Genomic DNA, 18,446 nt, shown 5'->3' with positions numbered 1-18,446 from the left:
CAGCTGTGCCAGAATTATGGCTTGCCCAAGGTCATCCAGTCAGGTGCAAGTGGAGGAGTGGGGAATCAAACCCGGTTCTCCCAGATTAGAGTCCGCGCGCCTAACCACTACACCAAACTGGCTCTCATCTCCCATCCAACTCTTAACCAGGGCTGACCCTGCTTAGCTTCTGAGATCTGACAAGATTGGGGTAGCCCGGGATATCCAGATCAGGGATATCTTATTTTATTAGAACCAGATTATTAGACTGTAATACAGAAGTAGCCTAGATCTCGTCACCCTGAATTAAAGCCTGGATCATCCAGGGAGGATGTTTATCTAAGGAACAAAGATGGACTTATAGGTTTACTGCACAGGATGTGCAAATGGAACAAAATCGAACCATGGGTTGTTGTTTTTTTTTGGGGGGGGGTAATTAAATGAAAACAACTTTGGGAGACTGAAATGTTGACAGGATAATTTCACCATTCAAGATCCCCCCCCCCACAAATGCTTTTCACACAAACACACAGAGAGTGAGGGAGAGAGAGTATTCCAGGTTAATGCCTGGAGAAGAGAAGATGGTAGGAAACGGGGCCTGAGAATCCGACTCGTCTGTGTGTATGTAAAGTGCCATCAAGTTACAGCTGACTTCTAGCAACCCCCAGCAAGGGGCTTTCAAGGCAGGGGAGAAGCAGAGGTGGTTTGCCATTGCTTTCCTCTGCAGACTGCCTTCCTTGGTGGCCTCCCTTCCAAGTCCTGACCTTGCTTAGCTTCCAAGGTCTGGCAAGTTCAGGCTATACCATGCCACCTTCCCTCCCAGAGTGCAATAGACTCCACCCTCCGAAGCAGCAATTTCCTCTGGGGAACTAACATCTGGAGCCAAGTTGTAATTCTGGGCATTGTTCCCTCCAAGCTGAGTTAGTGTGAGCTAGCTCACAGTTTTTTAGCCTCTGGCTCACACATTTTTGTCTTAGCTCAGGAAGGAGGGCTCCAGAGCCAATGAATTTATGCAGTTTTAATGCCAGTAGCTCACAAAGTAGAAGTTTTGCTCACAAGACTCCACAGCTTAAAGGGAACATTGATTCTGGGAGGTCTCCAGGCCCCACCAGGAGGTTGGCATCCCTATTTTATTATGTTTTGCTCTGTGGGGTGACATAGGGGATGGGTGTTATTCCAGCTGGCTCCAAATGGTAGGGGGGAAATGGGGGGGGGGGATGAAAGAGATCTCCAGTCAGAGGCTAGATGACTCAGTAGGGTTATCAGGTACCCCTAGAGTTGCCACCCTCCAGGTGGGGCCTGGGGATCTCGCGCTTTTACAACTGACCTCCAGCTGACAGAGACCAGCTCCCCTGGAGAAAATGGCTGCTTTGAAGGGTGGACTCTGTGGCATTGTACCCTGCTGAGGCCCCTCCCCAAACCCCATCATCTCCCAGATCCACCCCCAAAGTCTCCAGGTATTTTCCAGCCCAGACCTGGCACCCCCCCCCCCCCCCCGGTGACTGGCAGGGAATGGGGAGAGACCAGAAGCTATGGGACAAGACAGCTCTGAGACCAAAGGGGTTAATCCTGTGGCGAAGCGGACCCTCTGCCTGCTTCTCTCCATTTCCCCAATCTCATTCGGCCAGCCGGAAAGGCCGGGATTATGGCAGCCATTGTCCAAGGGAACTGAGGCTTTAAAATGTATCCCAGGATGCTTTGGGAGGTGCTGCGTTCAGCAAGTTGGGGCAAATGGAGAAGCGGGGGGTGGGGGGACAGACAATTTCAGACACAGCGTCAGTTTGCCTCAGGGCAGGGGAGGGTCTGGGAGGGGTAGGAGAAACAGTTGAGGAAAGTTTTTAGCAAGGGTTGATGGAAAAGGGGACAGGGCAAAGTGACTGGCTGGAATGAGAAATGACGAGAGGGATCTGAAGGAATTAGAGTCGGATGTTTTCAGTGCTGGGCCTGGAGGCCTTTCGGGGGATGCAGAAGTGAAAGAAACGTGAGGAGGAGGGAAAGAAGCCATTTGGAGGGCAGAGTGCCAAGGAAAGCTACAGTCGGCCAAGGGGGGGGGTAGCTTCCTCAGAGACCCTTCCAGGACTGAGGGGTTCCACCGGAGCAGGGGTCCCCCTGTGACTTGCTGGAATGCCAGGCTGGCCCCCGCCTCTTCTCCTCTTGGCGCTGCTGTCCTCCTGCCACCCCAGTGCCCCAATGGCAGTGCAAAGAGGCTACACCATCCTCATCGTCCCACTGGGGACGGCCCTCGGAAGCCTGGAGGCTCTGCGGGTCTTCTTCTGGGTGAGTGATTGTGGGGCGCATTTATTTCGCCTCCAACCCTTTCTGTCGTGCACACCAGCTGAGAGAGAGAGTGCTGATCCATGGGCAGCTAGAATGATAAAAAGGGTTGGAATGATGAAGGTTGGAAGGGTGGGAATGACTAGAATGACAAAAGGGTTGGAACACTTTCCCGATGAAGAAAGGTTAAAGCGCTTGGTGCACTTCAGCTTGGAGAAACAACGGCTGAGGGATGACATGATAGAAGTTCACAAGATTATGCATGGGATAGAGCAGGTGGAGAAAGAAGTACTTTTCTCCCTTTCTCACAATACAAGAACTTGTGGACACTCCATGAAATTGCTGAGTGGTCGGGTTAGAACAGATAAAAGGAAGTACTTCTTCACCCAAAGAGTGATTAACACATGGAATTCACTGCCGCAGGAGGTGGTGGCGGCTACAAGCATGGACGGCTTCAAAAGGGAATTAGATAAGCATATGGAGCAGAGGTCCATCAGTGGCTATTAGCCACAAGGTATAGGTAGGAACTCTCAGTCTGGAGCAAGTGATGCTCTGTATTCTTGATGCTGGGGGGGGGGTCAACAGTGGTAGGGCTTCTAGTGTCCTGGCCCCACTGATGGACCTCCTGATGGCACCTGGTATTTTTGGCCACTGTGACAGAGTGTTGGACTGGATGGGCCATTCGCCTAATCCAACATTGTCTTCTCTCATGTTCTTATGTTCTTCCAGAGGCAGAGTGAGGATTTGAACCCAGGGTCTCTTAGATTCTTGCCTGACACTAATCACTATCACAGAGTGGTTAAAATGTGGAATTCCCTGCCAGAGGATGTAGTGATGGCCACAGGAATAAGCAGCTTTAAAGGGGGATTAGATAGTTTCATGGAGGAGAGGTCTATCAGTGGCTACGAGCCTTGGTGAGTGAGGGGAACCTCCACATTCAGAGGCACTCAGCCTCTGAATCCCACAGCCAGGAGGCAACACGAGGGGAAGTCCTCGGCCTCTATGCCCTGTTGTTGGCCATCCTGAGGAGCTGGCTGGCCACTGTGTGAGACAGGATGGTGGCCTAAAGAGACCACTGGTCTGATCCAGCAGGGCTCCTCTTATGTTCTCATGCTGGCGCAGATCTCTCTCTCTCTCTCTCTCTCTCTCTCTCTCTCTCTGTGCTTCTGTTATTCTGTGATGCTGTGAACACTAATGGTGCTATATTTACTTACTTATGCATACTGCAGATATTGTTGTTGTCAGGGGTCAGTTCCTAGAAAAAGAGGTGCAGGAGCTCATTAGCATAACTTATTTGCATATGCCACACCCCCTGACATCACCGGAACTGTGTCAGCAGACAACACCCACCGCTCAGGCTCCACTGAACTCTTTTGGATTGCTAGCTATTGGGGGGGGGACGTGCAGATCTGTCCTCGCAGAGGAGGGAGAGCTTGTACCTGAATATCTGCAGCTTACCTGGCTGCTTCTTGCTCCTCATGGCCTGACTGAGGGCTACTGGGAGCAGGGGGCGGGGCTTGTTGCATGTGCCCGCCCCTGGGCTCCTTACTGCCGGAGCTCCGCTCCTGTGCGCTCCCGCAGGAAATGACCCCTGGTTATTGTTATTATTTACTGTAATGTGCACAAATAAATGAATAGACAATGGCCTCTGACCTAGAGCACCCCTTCCCCATTCCCTGGTATGCAGATGTCGTTTGCTCTGTGTTAGATCGCACTAACAAAGGGCCTGGGTACAGTGTATGAATAGTCTGCCTGGCTTTCTCCAATGGGAAAAAAGTGAGTGAGGGAAGGGTTAATGCCCTCCCCACCCCCCTTGGGTTCACTCCTTGAGGGGACAATCGCTGCACCTGCATTCAGCAAAAGAAAATAATGAAGAAGAACCTGAGGTGTAGCTGAGCCCTGTGTTTCTTTTAATTGGGGGTGCAAAAGACTGATAATTCCTGGTTCACATATTATGAAGACTTTACGGCCACCAGGAGTGCTTTTTATGGAATGTATGTCTGGAGCAGTGTTTCCTCTAAGCTGAGTGAGTGTGAGCTAGCTCACAGTTTTTAGCCTCCAGCTCACACATTTTTGCCTTAGCTCAGAAAGGATTACTCCAGAGCAAACTAATTTATGCAGTAGCAAAATCGCTCACTCACAGCTTTGTTGCCAGTAGCCTACAAAGTAGAATTTTTGCTCACAAGACCCCGTAGCTTAGAGGGAGCATTGGTCTGGACTAGAGTATGCCCTAACCTGAATAGCCCAGCCTAGCCTGGTCTTGTCAGATCTTGGAAGCTAAGCAGAGTCAGCCCTGGCTAGTATTTGGATGGGAGACCACCAAGGAAATCCATTGTCGGGATGCAGAGACAGGTAATGGCAAACCGCCTCTGTTGGTCTCTTGCCTCGAAAACCCTGTGGTGTTGCCATATGTCGGCTGTGACTTGACAGCAAAAAACAAATAAACAAAAAGGTCCGGGGGTTCCCTGCGAGAGACTCCATTCTCAGGGGCCCAATTCAGATTGGGACTGTAGCCTGTGGGAGGAAGGGATTTAAGCAGGGGCGGATTAAGGCTCACTGGTGCCCTAGGCACTGACCAATCTTGGTGCCCCCCTCCTTTCCACACTGACCCGGTCCATTTTAGTTGTTGACCTGTCTGACCAGATATACAATGCAGGTTGCAGCAATACAGAAATGTATTCATATGATAACACAATATACTGTACAAACTAAGCTTTTCACCCTTTTCCCAACTTTGTGGTGCCCCCTTTGGCCCTGGTGCCCTAAGCACGTGCTTAGTCTGCTTAATGGTTAATCTGCCCCTGGAGTTAAGACTCACATTGTTTTCTCAGCCTGAAGCCCCTTTGGGAAAACATACATGTGCTGATGGCTACGTGGAAGTTTTCCTAGTGGGTACAAATAGCGGCTTCCTATTTCACATTGGAAGAGAGTGACATGACAGGGAAGGAGGATTTAAGCCCCTTCTTTGCTACTTGTTCTGAAAGATCGATGTCCTTAGCTTCTGGCCGAGCTGTCCCCCTCTCATTTAGGAAGTTTCTGAAGTTTCAGGGTATTGCAAACTGGTGCCAGGGCATAACAGATAAATGTAACTTTATTTGTGTGTGGTTTTGTTTCGTTTTTTTAAAGGTGGCCCTCTTAATTCCATTCAGGCTCCAATTCTGTCGTAGCCAGCAAGTGCTGTTGGTTCTAACTTTCCTCATCCCAGTCACTTTTAATTGAAGAAGGCAAGCAGGGAACAGAACCCTCTAATCCCGATTCTCCGCTCTGTCTTGCAGCTGAAGCGGATGCAGGAGCTGGAACGGGAGCGAGATGCCTTGTTGCAAGGGCTGGAGATGGTCAACCAGGTGCGGGACTGGTTCCAGCACCACCTCCTGGAAGCCCAGAGGCGTCAGAAGCACATGGGGACCGACACAGTAAGTACCCGGGGTGGGAAGAGAAGGAACGGATCTGGGTCTCGTGGAATCTGTGCTTCCCTAGCAGCACATGTGTTTGTTTGTTTGTTGTGGGCATTCGCCAAGAGCTTAAGGGCCTCTCAAGGTCTAAAGAGAAGGCAAGTGCTATGCCCCAGAGCACATCTTCAGCCTGAGCTAATGGAAAAGACCCATGGGCAAAGGCATGACCAGCAATTTAAGGGCCCCCAGGGTTATTTTTGGGCAGGAACGCACAGGAGTTCCGGCTGGCTTCAGAGTTGGCCATGCCCACTACAGCCAAAACCTCTGTGTGCGTGGCTACAGAGGGAAGGCCTGGAGAGCGACCCCCCCCCCGGCGACTCCAAGGCAGATGGGCCAGGGGGCCCCTGGAAGGATTGGGGAGGGATTTAAATGCTTCCCTGACCTATCCAAGGGCTGGCTTGCCCAGGTGCCCCGCAACCTCAGGAGGCTTGGATAAGCCAAGGGAAGGCAGTTTAAACTGCCTTCCCTTCCCTTCAAGGGGGGGCTTCCCCGGGCTCCCCACAGCTGTGGGGCGCCTAGGCAAGCTAAAGGAAAGCATGGGGTGTGGCCTAATATGCTAATGCGCTGTGCTGTCGGGGTGTGGCATAATATGCTAATGAGGTTCTGTTGGGTGTGGCCTATTATGCTAATGAGTTCCTGCTGGGCTTATTCTACAAAAAAAGCCCTGAGGGCCCCAAAAGACCAGGCAAAGATTCCATGAGTGTTTTTGAAGGGTGGGTGTATTTGTTTCCCTTTAAAATCCTAATAGCAGAGCAGGAAGACATTTTCCAGTACCAAAACTGAGTGGAGGTAGAAGGCAGGGTTGCTGAGGCTGGCAACTAGCAGGAAATGGGCGAGGTGGGTACTGAGGTCGTCAGCATCGCCGTTGGTGTCATGACATCACTTCCAGTGCAACCCAGAAGTGACGTCATCACACTGGGTCGATGCTGTAGCATTTGCCTGAAACACTGTGATTTAACTATAACGTTTTTGGCGAATGCCAAAGTGTTGCCCAACACAATGGCATCATTTCCAGGTTGCACCAGAAGTGATATTATCACATTGGGTGATGCTGATTCCCACCCACACCCATTTCACCCCCAATTTCAGTTTCCTGCCGAACCAAGAGATCCGGTAACCTTAAGGGTTAAACCCCCCCCCCTTACGTGCATGGCCTCCAGACAAACTGAGGCTGCACAAGCCTGTAAGATGAACAGAGTAAATCTACTCTTTAGCCTTAAGACCTGCTATAGCATCTATAACTGTTTTGTTTGATTTAAATAAACCCACACCATTTTGTAAGCAGTAAACGTGTTGTATATGAAATGTCCAAGTTCCCCCTTTCTGCTGTCTTTCTCAAACCCACAATTTTGGCTAAAATTGGATCTGAGTTCTAGGTTTCTATACTTGTATTCTGCACATCCGCAGAACTATTTTCCAGAGTCCTACTCCAACCAAAGCTGCCTGCTGCTCGCCAAGATCCAGGAAGTGAATATGTGCTTGAAAAACCTGCTCACCTCTCCCGGAAAGGTGAGGAGGACTGAGGGGTATCACCAGAATATGGGGAAGAGGGCAAAAATGGTAGGCCTGTGTGAGGGAGGTGGCCCTAATGTGAAGCAAGACGAAGTGATTGGCTGAGAGAGAAGGTTTTTAATTTGAATTAATAGGTCCATGGGGTGATGTTGACCTGGACCACAGGGCACAAGGTCTTGCATCACAGAAATCAGCAGGAGCACAGTTCTGTTCATGTTAATAAACGCCCTCATGTTAGTGAACTCCCTCCCTCTGGCAACCTTCATTGCCTGCCACTGCTGGCTAAATTTTTTTTTTAAGCTTGGCACAGTGACGTCACTTCCAGGGAAAACCCAAAAGTGATGTCGGGTAGTTCTAGGAATCGACCCCTCATATTCCTTCCCCCCAAGTTCCTGCCAGTTGCATCACTTCGGAACCCTAATATGGAGGGAGAGAGAGCCATATTGAATTTTTGCCTTGGGCATTAAAACATCATGGGGCACACAATCCCCCTCATATTCCTTCCCCCCAAGCTCCTGCCAGTTGCATGGCTTCGGAACCCTAATATGGAGGGAGAGGGAGGCATATTGAATTTTTGCCTTGGGCATTAAAATGTTTTGGGCTGGATCAGGATATTATTCTCACTATACAGTGAGAAAACCTGTAGTCAGCTTTAACTTCTCCCTTAGTAGATATAACCATTTCAACCTAGTATATCTCTATAGATAGGGACTCTGGGGCAAGTGATGCTCTGTCTTCTTGGTGCTTCGGGGGAGGGGGGGTCAACAGTGGGAGGGCTTCTAATGTCCTGGCCCCACTGGTGGACCTCCTGATGGCACTGGTATTTCTGGCAACTGTGTGACACAGAGTGTTAGACTGGATGGTCCTTTGGCCTGATCCAACATTGGTGTCTCTTATGTTCTTATGTTCTTATCTCCTCTCCTGAGGAGACAAAGGGAGCCAATAGCAGATATTTAATTAAGACAACAAGGAATATAAGGAGAAATGAAGAAAAAGAAGTACATGAAGAGTCTGGAAAGCTGAGGTGGATTAGAAATCTGAAAGGAAAGGAAAGCCAGACAATGCCAGTGTGAGGACTTAAGGAGAGAGGAGGCATTGCCATGGTGCTAGAAGGCAAAGGTAACTTTAGTGTGGACAGATTCAGGTGGGGTAGCCATGTTGGTCTGAAGCAACAGAACAAAGTTTGAGTCCAGTGGCACCTTTAAAACCAACAAATTTTTAATCTGGGTGTAAGCTTTCGTGTGCAAGCACACGTCTGGCAACTTTTTGTTGTTCAGTCGCACAGTCGAGTCCGACTCTTCGCAACCCCATGGACCAGATCACGCCAGGCCTTCCTGTCTTCCGCCGTCCTCTGAAGTTTGTTCAATTTCATGTTCGTTGCATCTATGACACTGTCTAACCATCTCATTCTTTGCCGTCCCGGTCTCCTTTGACCTTCAGTCTTTCCCAGCATCAGGGTCTTCTCCAGTGAGTGCTCCCTTCTCATTTGGTGGCCAAAGTATTTGAGCTTCAGTTTCATTATCTGGCCTTCCAGGGAACAGTCAGGGTTGATTTCTTTTAGGATTGACTGATTTGTTCTTCTTGCAGTCCAAGGGACTCTCAAAAGTTTTCTCCAGCATCATAGTTCAAAAGAATCAATGCAATGGTTGGCAAAGTCTGATTCAGTGTGTCTGAAACAGTGTGCATGCATACTAATGCTTATACCCAGAATTAAACTTTATTGGTCTTAAAAGGTGCCACTGGACCCGAACTTTGTTGAGTGTGAACAGTTGTTCTGAATTTACTGGAGGTGTGGCATGTGGGCAGGCCAGGCCAACAAGGAGAAGCTGCAGTAAAGACTGGGATCAGGTTACATGTTTGCAAGGAAGAAAGGACAGGGCTGCGGCTTAGCGGCAGAGCATCCACTTTGCACCATCAAGGTCCCAGGTTCAGCCTCTGGCATCTGCAATTACAAGGATTAATCAGGCAGTAGGTGAGGTTGAAAGACCCTGGAGACCCTCTGTCAGTCTGATTAGATAACGCTGACCTTGGTGGATCAAGGGCTGACTCAACATAAGGCACAGCATGGTGTTCTTGTGTATTTTTCATGAACATTTAGTTTTCCTCCTTAAGGAAAATAGTAGAGCCCTTCTCAAGCCATGGTAAGAGCTCTTCATGTATTCATAAGAAGGATGGTGAGACAGTAGGATTACACCCATTCAGACATTAGCCTCCCCACCACCACCACCTTCATGTTTGTGGCATAAGATGACAGATTGAGATGGATGCAGATGGGAGTTCCATGTCCTTACAGCCAATCTCGTGGCAAGGAGTCACGAGGTCTACGCGAGGCAGAATCCATGTGCTTATGTGCCATTTCGGTGTTGCGTAAGAAGTGCTGAAGGGAGGCCGGGTGCAATCTCACAGCCCCACCATGCAAATGTGTACATCGGCTCTGAAAGTCTACTTTTCCTGGGCATCCACTGTCCATCTTACGAGAACCAGTGTGGGTAAAAGTGTTGGATGAGGACAACTGAGGTTCAAATCCCAAATCACGCTGGAAAGTCCCGAAGTGATCTTGGGCTAGTCACTTTCAGATCAGTTATAGGGATTTTCTTCTCCTCTAGCCGGAGGTCCCACCTAGCGGGTTTGGTGTTCCCCTTCATCCACCCGGAAAGGAGTTTCACCGGCAAGCAGTCAATGTCCTTAAAGAACAGAACCACCTGTTGATCAAGGTAACATAAAACATGACCTGGCTTTTCTTTTTTTAAAAAAAACTGAGAAGTGTTTCGTCACATTTCTAATAGGCAAGATCTGGGCCTATCCCAGTGCGTCTCTTGGGGCTAGCCCTACGGCAAGGCAATCTCCTCAAGCCTAGACCGAGAGGAGCATTCCAAGGAATGTGCCTGACCCCCGGAAACTCAGCCCCTGTATACCACTCTCAGGCAAGATGAAAAAGCAACACTGCTTTCATATCAAGTGAATAATGAGTTTATAGTATGGCAGTGAGTAAGTCCCATAACTGAACAGCTGCCATTGGACTGCAGGGGGGAGACATTATGCAAGCAAGATTTATTTGTTTAAGACTAACATTTCTTTGCAATCTGGAAACTGTTTTGAAACATAATAGTCAGTTTATTGCACATCCCACTGCTCAACATGTTGACAGTCTTTTTGAAAAAACAACTATGCATCAGTGGTGTAGCCAGAAATTTTTGATTGGTGGGCACTGGAAAATCTGGGGGGGGGGAGCAGGGGGGAGAGAGGGGGGGGGAGTGTGTGTGTGAGAGAGACCACATCAGCAGGTGGCCACTGCGTTCTTTCCAGCTCGTGTGGGAGCACCAGCCGTACTTCTTTGCCTTGCATCCGAGTTCCCATTCTGTGCATGGCTCAGCTGCACTTTTTCGGGGCTGTGGATTCCTCTCCCCCCCCTTCTGCACTAGGCAACCGCCCTCCTCTTGCTGGCTCACTGCCCCCTGCCTGTGCCCTTGCCGCAGAGGGAGGAACCCCCCCCCCAAGCCAAGACCACAGTGGAAGCTTAGCTGAGTTAGTGTGAGCCAGCTCACAGTTTTTTAGACTCTGGCTCACACATCTTTGTCTTCGCTCAGGAAGGATGGCTCCGGAGCAAATGAATTTGGGAGGAGAGCCGGTTGGAATGTGCTCTCTGTTGCAGAGCAGAGAGCACTCCAGCTGGGTCTCCTTCTCCTGTAGCAAGGCAAATGAGTACAACCAGTGCTCCCACCTTCTGGGGGTGGGGCAGGGCTTACGACTGAAGGGGTGTGGCCCCAAAATGCCCCACTGTAGCTATGACCCTGTTACGCGTCAGTAATATAGATCTAGGCTGGCTCTAGCAGGTAAAGACACCCTCAATGGTCTTCTCCAGCTGGTGAGAGTTGAGGACCAGAACTAAGAATAAATCTAGACCCCCTCCCCTTCCTCTGCAAACAGTAGAAGAAGAAGAAGAGATTGGATGCAGGGCTTACGACTGAGGGGCGTGGCCCCAAAATGCCCCACCGTAGCTATGACCCTGTTATGTGTCAGTAATATAGATCTAGGCTGGCTGTAGCAGGTAAAGACACCCTCAATGGACTTCTCCAGCTGGTGGGAGGTGAGGACCAGAACTAAGAATAAATCCAGACCCCCTCCCCTTCCTATGCAAGAAGAAGAAGAAGAGGAGGAGAAGGAGGAGGAGGAGGAGGAGGAGACTGGATTTATACCCCACCCTTCACTACCCAGAGGAGTCTCAGGGCGTCTTACAAACTCCTTTCCCTTCCCCTCCCCACAACAGACAACCCTGTGAGGTAGGTGGGGCTGAGAGAGCTCTGACAAACTGGCTCCACTACACCTAACCACTACACCAAACTGGCTCCACTACACCTAACCACTACACCAAACTGGCTCCACTACACCTAACCACTACACCAAACTGGCTCCACTACACCTAACCACTACACCAAACTGGCTCCACTACACCTAACCACTACACCAAACTGGCTCCACTACACCTAACCACTACACCAAACTGGCTCCACTACACCTAACCACTACACCAAACTGGCGCACCTAACCACTACACCAAACTGACTCCAACATAGTGCAGGACACCAACTTAGTGCGGGACATGTATTTGTTCATGATCCCTCACTTTGCACAGTTTGCACTCCTTGGGAGAAGTTTGCCTGACAGAAATGTCTCCGAGTATATGGGGCACAGTGGCTTGAATAACCTTGTGAGAGTCTGGAAGCTAAGCAGGGTCAGCCCTGGTTACCACTTGGATGGGAGGCCACCAAGGAAGTCCAGGGCTGCTACGCAGAGGCAGGCAAAGACAAACCACTTCTGCTTGTCTCTTGCCCTGAAACCCCCAAGGGGGCGCCACTCGCCCTAAGTTGGCTGCGCCTTGACTGTGCTTTCCACCACCAGAGCTAGTTACAGAACCACAGAGTTGGAGGTGCCCCCAAAAGCCCCCGCCCTCTCCCCCCCTCCCCCCCCCCCCCGTCTGAAGGACTGGACTATCAGCTAATTAGCATCCCTCTTCCAGTCCTGACTGTGCACTACAGAAAAACAGATGCCGTGCCAAAAGGCGCCTGCCAGAGTGCGTAGCTCCAGACAAGTCAAAGAAGTGAGCCAAGCCATCCACTATAGGCCAGAGCAGAATATCTGTGCATCTTCGTGACACTGTAATCGTGTAGCCACTTTTTCCATCGGAAAAATTGACAAAAAGCCCTGGGGGGGGGGGATATGGGAAATAAACCCAGTTTTAATTAATCCTGAATTTTCCCAGGTGGGAGGGCCCTTCACACCTCTTGAAGTAGGGGAACAGATCCAGGGGGCTTTGTAGAGCCGGGCAACTGATGCAATATGACGTCTGGGGTGAAATCTGGGGTGGGATGAGAGAGGCCAGGAGGTCATCTTTGGATGGGTGGGGCTGTGATGACTCCCAGCATTCCTGGCCATAATCCTTGATGTCTGTCCCGCTCCGCAGGAAGTGTCTGAGAAAAGTGACCGCATTGCCCAGCTGGAGCAAGAGAAAGCAGCCCTTTGCAAGCAGCTGAAAGAGATCCGGGGCTACCGCCTCCCCAGCCACAAGGAGTCCACCTTCATCTGACAATTGAGGTTGCTTCCTCTTGAAGCCGGACACGATGTCCTGCCTCTTTGGTATTTATAGAGCACTTTCTCCCCTGGCTACAACTTCGGAGAGATCATTTCCTTTTGCAGAATCCAGGCCAAAGGACAATCAGTATTTCTGGCCTCTCTTTTCCATGCAAGGAGTTTGCCATCGTCGTCTCTTTTATGCCAGCTCATCACCTCAGCAAACAGAGCTTCTGCCTTGCCTTGGATTTGTGGACATAGATTTGAATCCCTATCTTGTGTCCTTCTCCCATTCAGCAATAGCCCAAATTGTGCATGATAGGGGAAAAAATATACACAAAAGAGACAGTGTAGAATTGTTCTCAGATTGCATAGCTACCTAAATTATTTGGAGGCCGGGCTGAAGATATTCTGGGACACTGGATTGCGATGGAAACAGTTACTGGGATTCATACAGAATCACAGGTGGGAAGAAATACTCTGTGGATTTATAACCAGAGGGTAGGTTTGAACAGTGGGCTGTTCTGTGTCTGCCCCACTCCTGATCTGCCAACAAATTTGGAAGTTTCTCCCAAGCTAGGAGGGGCCAGGAACGTCAATTTTAACAAACAGTGTAGGATTTTGTATTAAGATGTGAAATTTGAAACACAGCCACAATTGCAGTCTTGCAGTGTTCCAGAACCCACACTATGGCGTCTCTTTGGTTGACATCACTTTCTCCTGTATTCTTAACTGCACACTGCCCCCTAGAGGTTGTGTGATATTATTTCCTTCATGCTTACACTGCTCTCCTGCCATTGGAAAATAAGGCCTTCCTGCAGAGGCTACACATGGCAGCCACTGTTCCCTCTAAGCTGAGTTAGTGTGAGCTACCTCACAGTTTTTTTAGCCTCCGGCTCACACATTTTTGTCTTAGCTCAGGAAGGATGGCTCCAGAGCAAACTGATTTATGCAGCAGCCAAACCGCCTGCTCACAGTTTTAATGCCAGTAGCTCACAAAGTTGAATTTTTGTTCACAAGACTCCACAGCTTAGAGGGAACATTGGCAGCTCTCTTTGGCTGCCTCAGACTAGGCCTCCTCTCTTCTAATATTTTTACAGCGCGCTTAATAAGCAACCATTTAAGTCATCTTGTTCTTCAGCCTCACATCAAGCCAGTGCCGTTATTCCCATTCTACAGTTCAAGGAACTGAGGTTGCCAGAGCATTCCTTTTGCATGAGCAAGAATACGAATCCATCTCCATGTCTAGTCCTCATAAACATTGGGCCCCTCAGCTGTATGGATATACTTCCTTTTACTGAAGACTCATTACATCGAGGTGCCCTTTATTCTTAAAAAGTTACCAGAATTTACAGGGTACGAGTTTGAAACTCCTGTCATCTGACTTAAAACCTCATACCCTGAAAATTCTGTTGGTCTCGAAGGTGCTACTGGACTCAAATTTAATATTTAATCATAGTTACTCTTTCTAATTTTGTTTTCCTCTGAGTCACGTTCTAGCTGATATCACAGGACTAGAGTGGACAAGCTCAGCAAAATATCAGATATCAGACGTAAAAGCAAAATACCCAATGAGCAGCTCAATTTTTGTGACCATGGACAGCCCTGAAAGGTGAGAAGTAGCATCTGCTATTACCAAGCAGTATTTTTAGGTCTGATATATCTGATAATTGTGCTGGACAAACCTGAGGATTTAATAGGATATTTTCCTCATTTCATGGATTCCTCCCCTCACTAACTCGATCCACTTCCATGAATCACTGGCTCCCCCTACTGGCTTGAACAAGCATAACAAGCAGCTTCCTGCAGTTAAGTAGAAAGTTAGGTGTCCGAAGAAGTGAGCAGTGGCTCAGGAAAGCTCCTACCCTGCCACAAATTTTGTCAAGTCTTTAAGGCACTACTGTTTTGTACTGCTACAGTTAAGTAAGTATCCTTCCTGAGACCTTGCAGACCAACAGGCTTTATCAAAGCACACACTCTCAGGAGCTGTGGCCGACAAAAGTTTAATTGAGCACATTCAAACTTTGGCGGGCTAGACAGTTCTGTCTTTAAGGTGCTCTGTCTTTTCAATTTTTTTGCTGCATCAGCCTAATAGGGCTCCCTAGTTGAAAATGTGTTAAAAGACTGCAAAGGGTTTATTGGGGGGGGAGGAACTATGTACATTGGGGCTGCCAACTCTGTTGGAAAATTCCTGGAGATTTGGGGGTGGGGATCTCAGTAGGGCATCATGCCATCGAGTACACCCTCCAAAGTAGCCATTTCCTGAGGGAGATCAGTTGTAATACCAGGCCCCACCTGGCAGCCAATGCTCCCTATAAGCTGTGGAGTCCTGTGAGCAAAAATTCTGCTTTGTGGGCTGCTGGCATTAAAGCTACGAGTGAGCAATTTGGCTCCTGCATAAGTTAGTTTGCTCTGGAGCCATTCTTCCTGGGCTAAGACAAAAATATGTGAGCCGGAGGCTAAAAAACTGAGCTAGCTCACACTAGCTCAGCTTAGAGGGAACACTGCCTGGCAGTCAAGTTATATTACATTTTAACTACATGTTGATCTCTTGACTTTTCCTCTTCAAATTGCACTCATATCCCTCCTTCCCGTATGAAAGACTGTGTGTTTCATTCTACTGTTTTCGCATAGCAAAGGATTGCAGTTAAATGTGTGATTAAAGGACAGACTTATTTAAATATGTGCACTTATTTTAACGTGCTGCCCTACTTCCAAAGTCCACCCCCCACCCCCAACAAAAGAGAAACAGTACTTTGGTGCGGTAATTTAGCAATAAAGGAAGCAAATGTTTCACTTCAGATTTCGACTTTATTCATTGAAATGTGCTTTTTAAAAAATGTTTGCCTGGCATTAAGAGACGTCCACCTTTGAAAACCCGGGGAAGGGGGAAACAACTTTCTCATCTAGCAAAATGGTAACATGGGGAAATAAAAAAATAATTTGCATTAAAATAGACAGCTTTAGATCAGTAGGCAAAAGGTGCAGATCAGCTTTAATTTCCAGAAACAGGACCAAAAGGAATTATTGGGGGGGGGGAGGTTTCCACGTACTCAAGAAGAATACTCTCGATTAGAATGCATCGGAGGAACTGAGCTCGGACACTCCAAATCCTGCGCTGAAATAGATGGTGGTGGATTTCGTCTAATCCCCTTTCCTAGCAAGTTACACAGATTACTGTTCTCTCTTTGTGGTATGTGCAAGAACACGTTTACACAGGATTCAGACTGCCAACTACTTACATACATGCAATAAAAATCCAGATTCTAGACTCCACCCCCACCCCCCCAAGACTGGAATTCATCAACCCGTTCTAGAGCATGTGCACACAGGGCTTTGAGGAGGTGTCAGAACTCCTGTCTTGCCTTCGTTCGGACATGCGCCACATTGACAGAAAACTCTTTACCACAACCGGATACCTCCTTGAAATGATAAAAGTTCCTGTCTTGGGGGGGGGGGGGGGGGGGGGGAGTCTACTGTGCAGCTTGCTATGGGATTCATGTAATAGTTCCTCTCTGAATTCAGAAACGAAACAGCAGTTCTCCTGGGATGCTCAGCATTACAGATGGATCAGAATCAGATGGAGTCCCCAACAATCAGCAGACAGCCACGTCGGGCTACAGGAGAACAGTTGTAACATTCAAGTCCACGAGCAGCTTAGAGACCAACAAGAATTTCAGGGCGTAAAGCTTTGCAGAGCCAAAGCTCCCTTCTTCAGACCTTCTGACAAAGGAAACTGACTCTTGAAAGCGTATGCTCTGCAACCATCTTTTTTTGTTTCTAAGGTGCTACTGAACTCAATTTGACGTGTCCCCAAAATCAGTGACTGTGGGGATCCTCCAGTCATTTCATCCTTAAAGCCAGCTGTCCCAGCAAGCAGCTCAGAGCCAAAATTAAGTGGCAGCCAACCTGGATTGTTTCACCCCCACCAGCAGGAACTCATTAGCATCACATTAGTGCGCAATATTGCACATCACTTAATTGTACAAAGGACAAGGCAATTGAACGTATGAGCTGACTAAATGCATTCCTCTCAAGGTGATGCAATGTGACATAACGTTTATCTGTGGCAGGCCATTTATGCACCAGTCACATAGTGAGTACACGTGTGCAAAGCAGACCTGCCTTCTGCCAGGATACGCATGTTTCCACGTATGTGCCTCGCATGCAATTTCCCTTCTCACTCTGAAGATGTCATGGAGAAACTGGATTCCCAGCCACTCTCCCCTCCCTACACTGACCAGGCCAAAGGCTGGTTGTGCCTTCAGATCATTTTTATAGTGGTAAAAAGGTCACAGTGGGGTAGGAGGGCAGAGGAATCATTCCAGTCAAACCGTGTTTCTGCCAGTCCTGACAAAGACCCTCAGTTTACATTGACACACATTCTCTCTCTCTCTCTCTCTCTCTCTCTTCATTAGGGGCATTTCCACAAAGGTTATTTGATCTGGGTTTGACACTCTTGGGGAAGCGGGTTTCTTTCTTTCTTGTGCAGAGCACCATGGCACATTCATGCTCTTCCTGGGGTTTCCCCAGCTTTCCCCCAAACATGCCCTGTGGCAAAGTTTTGGGAAAGATCACAGTAGAGTCTGGAATGGCTGCCATATAGGAGGGAACATTTCCCCCACAGCGGTTGTTTTCCTCCACCCACCACAGGAAGCCATTTAAATTTTTTAAAATCAGCAGCTGAATATTGTTATACCAATAGAATGCTATAGCAGTATGTGCAACACATTCAAACGACAACAAAAAAGTCAGTCTATAGCCTCTTTTGTTGTAGAGATATAAGGGTAAAGGCATATTTCCATTAAAAAAAAGGCTACAGCAAGGGCACACTGGCCAGTTTGGTGTAGTGGTTAACAGCGCGGACCGGGTTGGATTCCCCACTCCTCCACATGCAGCTGCTGGTGTGACCTTGGGTCAATCACAAGTTCTTTCAGAGCTATTATCTCAACGGCAGTTCTCAAAAGAGCTCTCTCAGCCCCACCTACCTCACAGGGTGTCTGTTGTGGGGAGAGGAAGGGAAGGAGATTGTAAGCTGCTCTGAGACTCCTTTGGGTCGTGAACAGCAGGGTATAAATCCAATCTCTTCTTCTTCATCATCATGACTTCTGATGGCCTCCCGCCTACCTGGATAATGCCAGCCCCTGCAAGGGGGAGGTGGCACCCACCAGGCCCTTGCTGGGCCCAACTGGTGGACCTCCTGATGGCAGCTGGGTTTTGGCCACTGTGTGAAGGAGTGTTGGACTGGATGGGCCATTGGCCTGATCCAACATGGCTTCTCTTATGTTCTTATGAGGGGAAGCCAGTGCCTCCGAAGCCCACACGCGTCCCTCACACAGCAAGAGATCAGGCGATGCCCAACTAACTCTAGAAGGGCAAGAGGCAGGTGGTGCCGCCATACTTTCACACAACTTGGCTGGTGGTGGGGAAGGCAGCACCCATCCAAGATGGGCAGGCAGGCTGCCCCCTCCCTCCGCGGGACGAGGGGGACAGGCTGGGCTGGCGGCTGGGCAGGCACACACAAAGCTGCCCTCTACGGAATCTGGCCTTTGGTCCCTCCAAGTCAGGACTGCCTACTCAGACTGGCAGCTGCTCTCCGAGGTCTCAGGCAGAGATCTTTCGCATCACCTGGTCCTTTTAACTGGAGATGTTGGGGATTGA

The 18,446-nt window shown here is 49.0% G+C and overlaps 1 protein-coding gene across 1 annotated transcript in view; it reads left to right on the top strand.

The window, feature by feature from the left end:
* Positions 1-12,801, top strand: part of LOC107115235 (suppressor APC domain-containing protein 2-like) — a 44,646-nt gene extending 31,845 nt beyond the window's left edge. Inside the window, exons 3-6 of the mRNA XM_015416893.1 lie at positions 5,529-5,666; positions 7,113-7,214; positions 9,824-9,931; positions 12,679-12,801. Coding sequence (XP_015272379.1) covers positions 5,529-5,666; positions 7,113-7,214; positions 9,824-9,931; positions 12,679-12,801 — 471 coding nt within the window. The remainder of the gene's footprint in view (positions 1-5,528; positions 5,667-7,112; positions 7,215-9,823; positions 9,932-12,678) is intronic.
* The last annotated feature ends 5,645 nt before the right edge of the window (positions 12,802-18,446 follow it).

The sequence above is a fragment of the Gekko japonicus genome, unplaced genomic scaffold (genome assembly GCF_001447785.1).
Source record: "Gekko japonicus isolate JY-2015 unplaced genomic scaffold, Gekko_japonicus_V1.1 scaffold316, whole genome shotgun sequence".
NCBI classification, from domain to species: domain Eukaryota; kingdom Metazoa; phylum Chordata; class Lepidosauria; order Squamata; family Gekkonidae; genus Gekko; species Gekko japonicus.
Note: the sequence above shows the minus strand (reverse complement) of the source record. Positions and strands in the feature narration are given on the sequence as shown.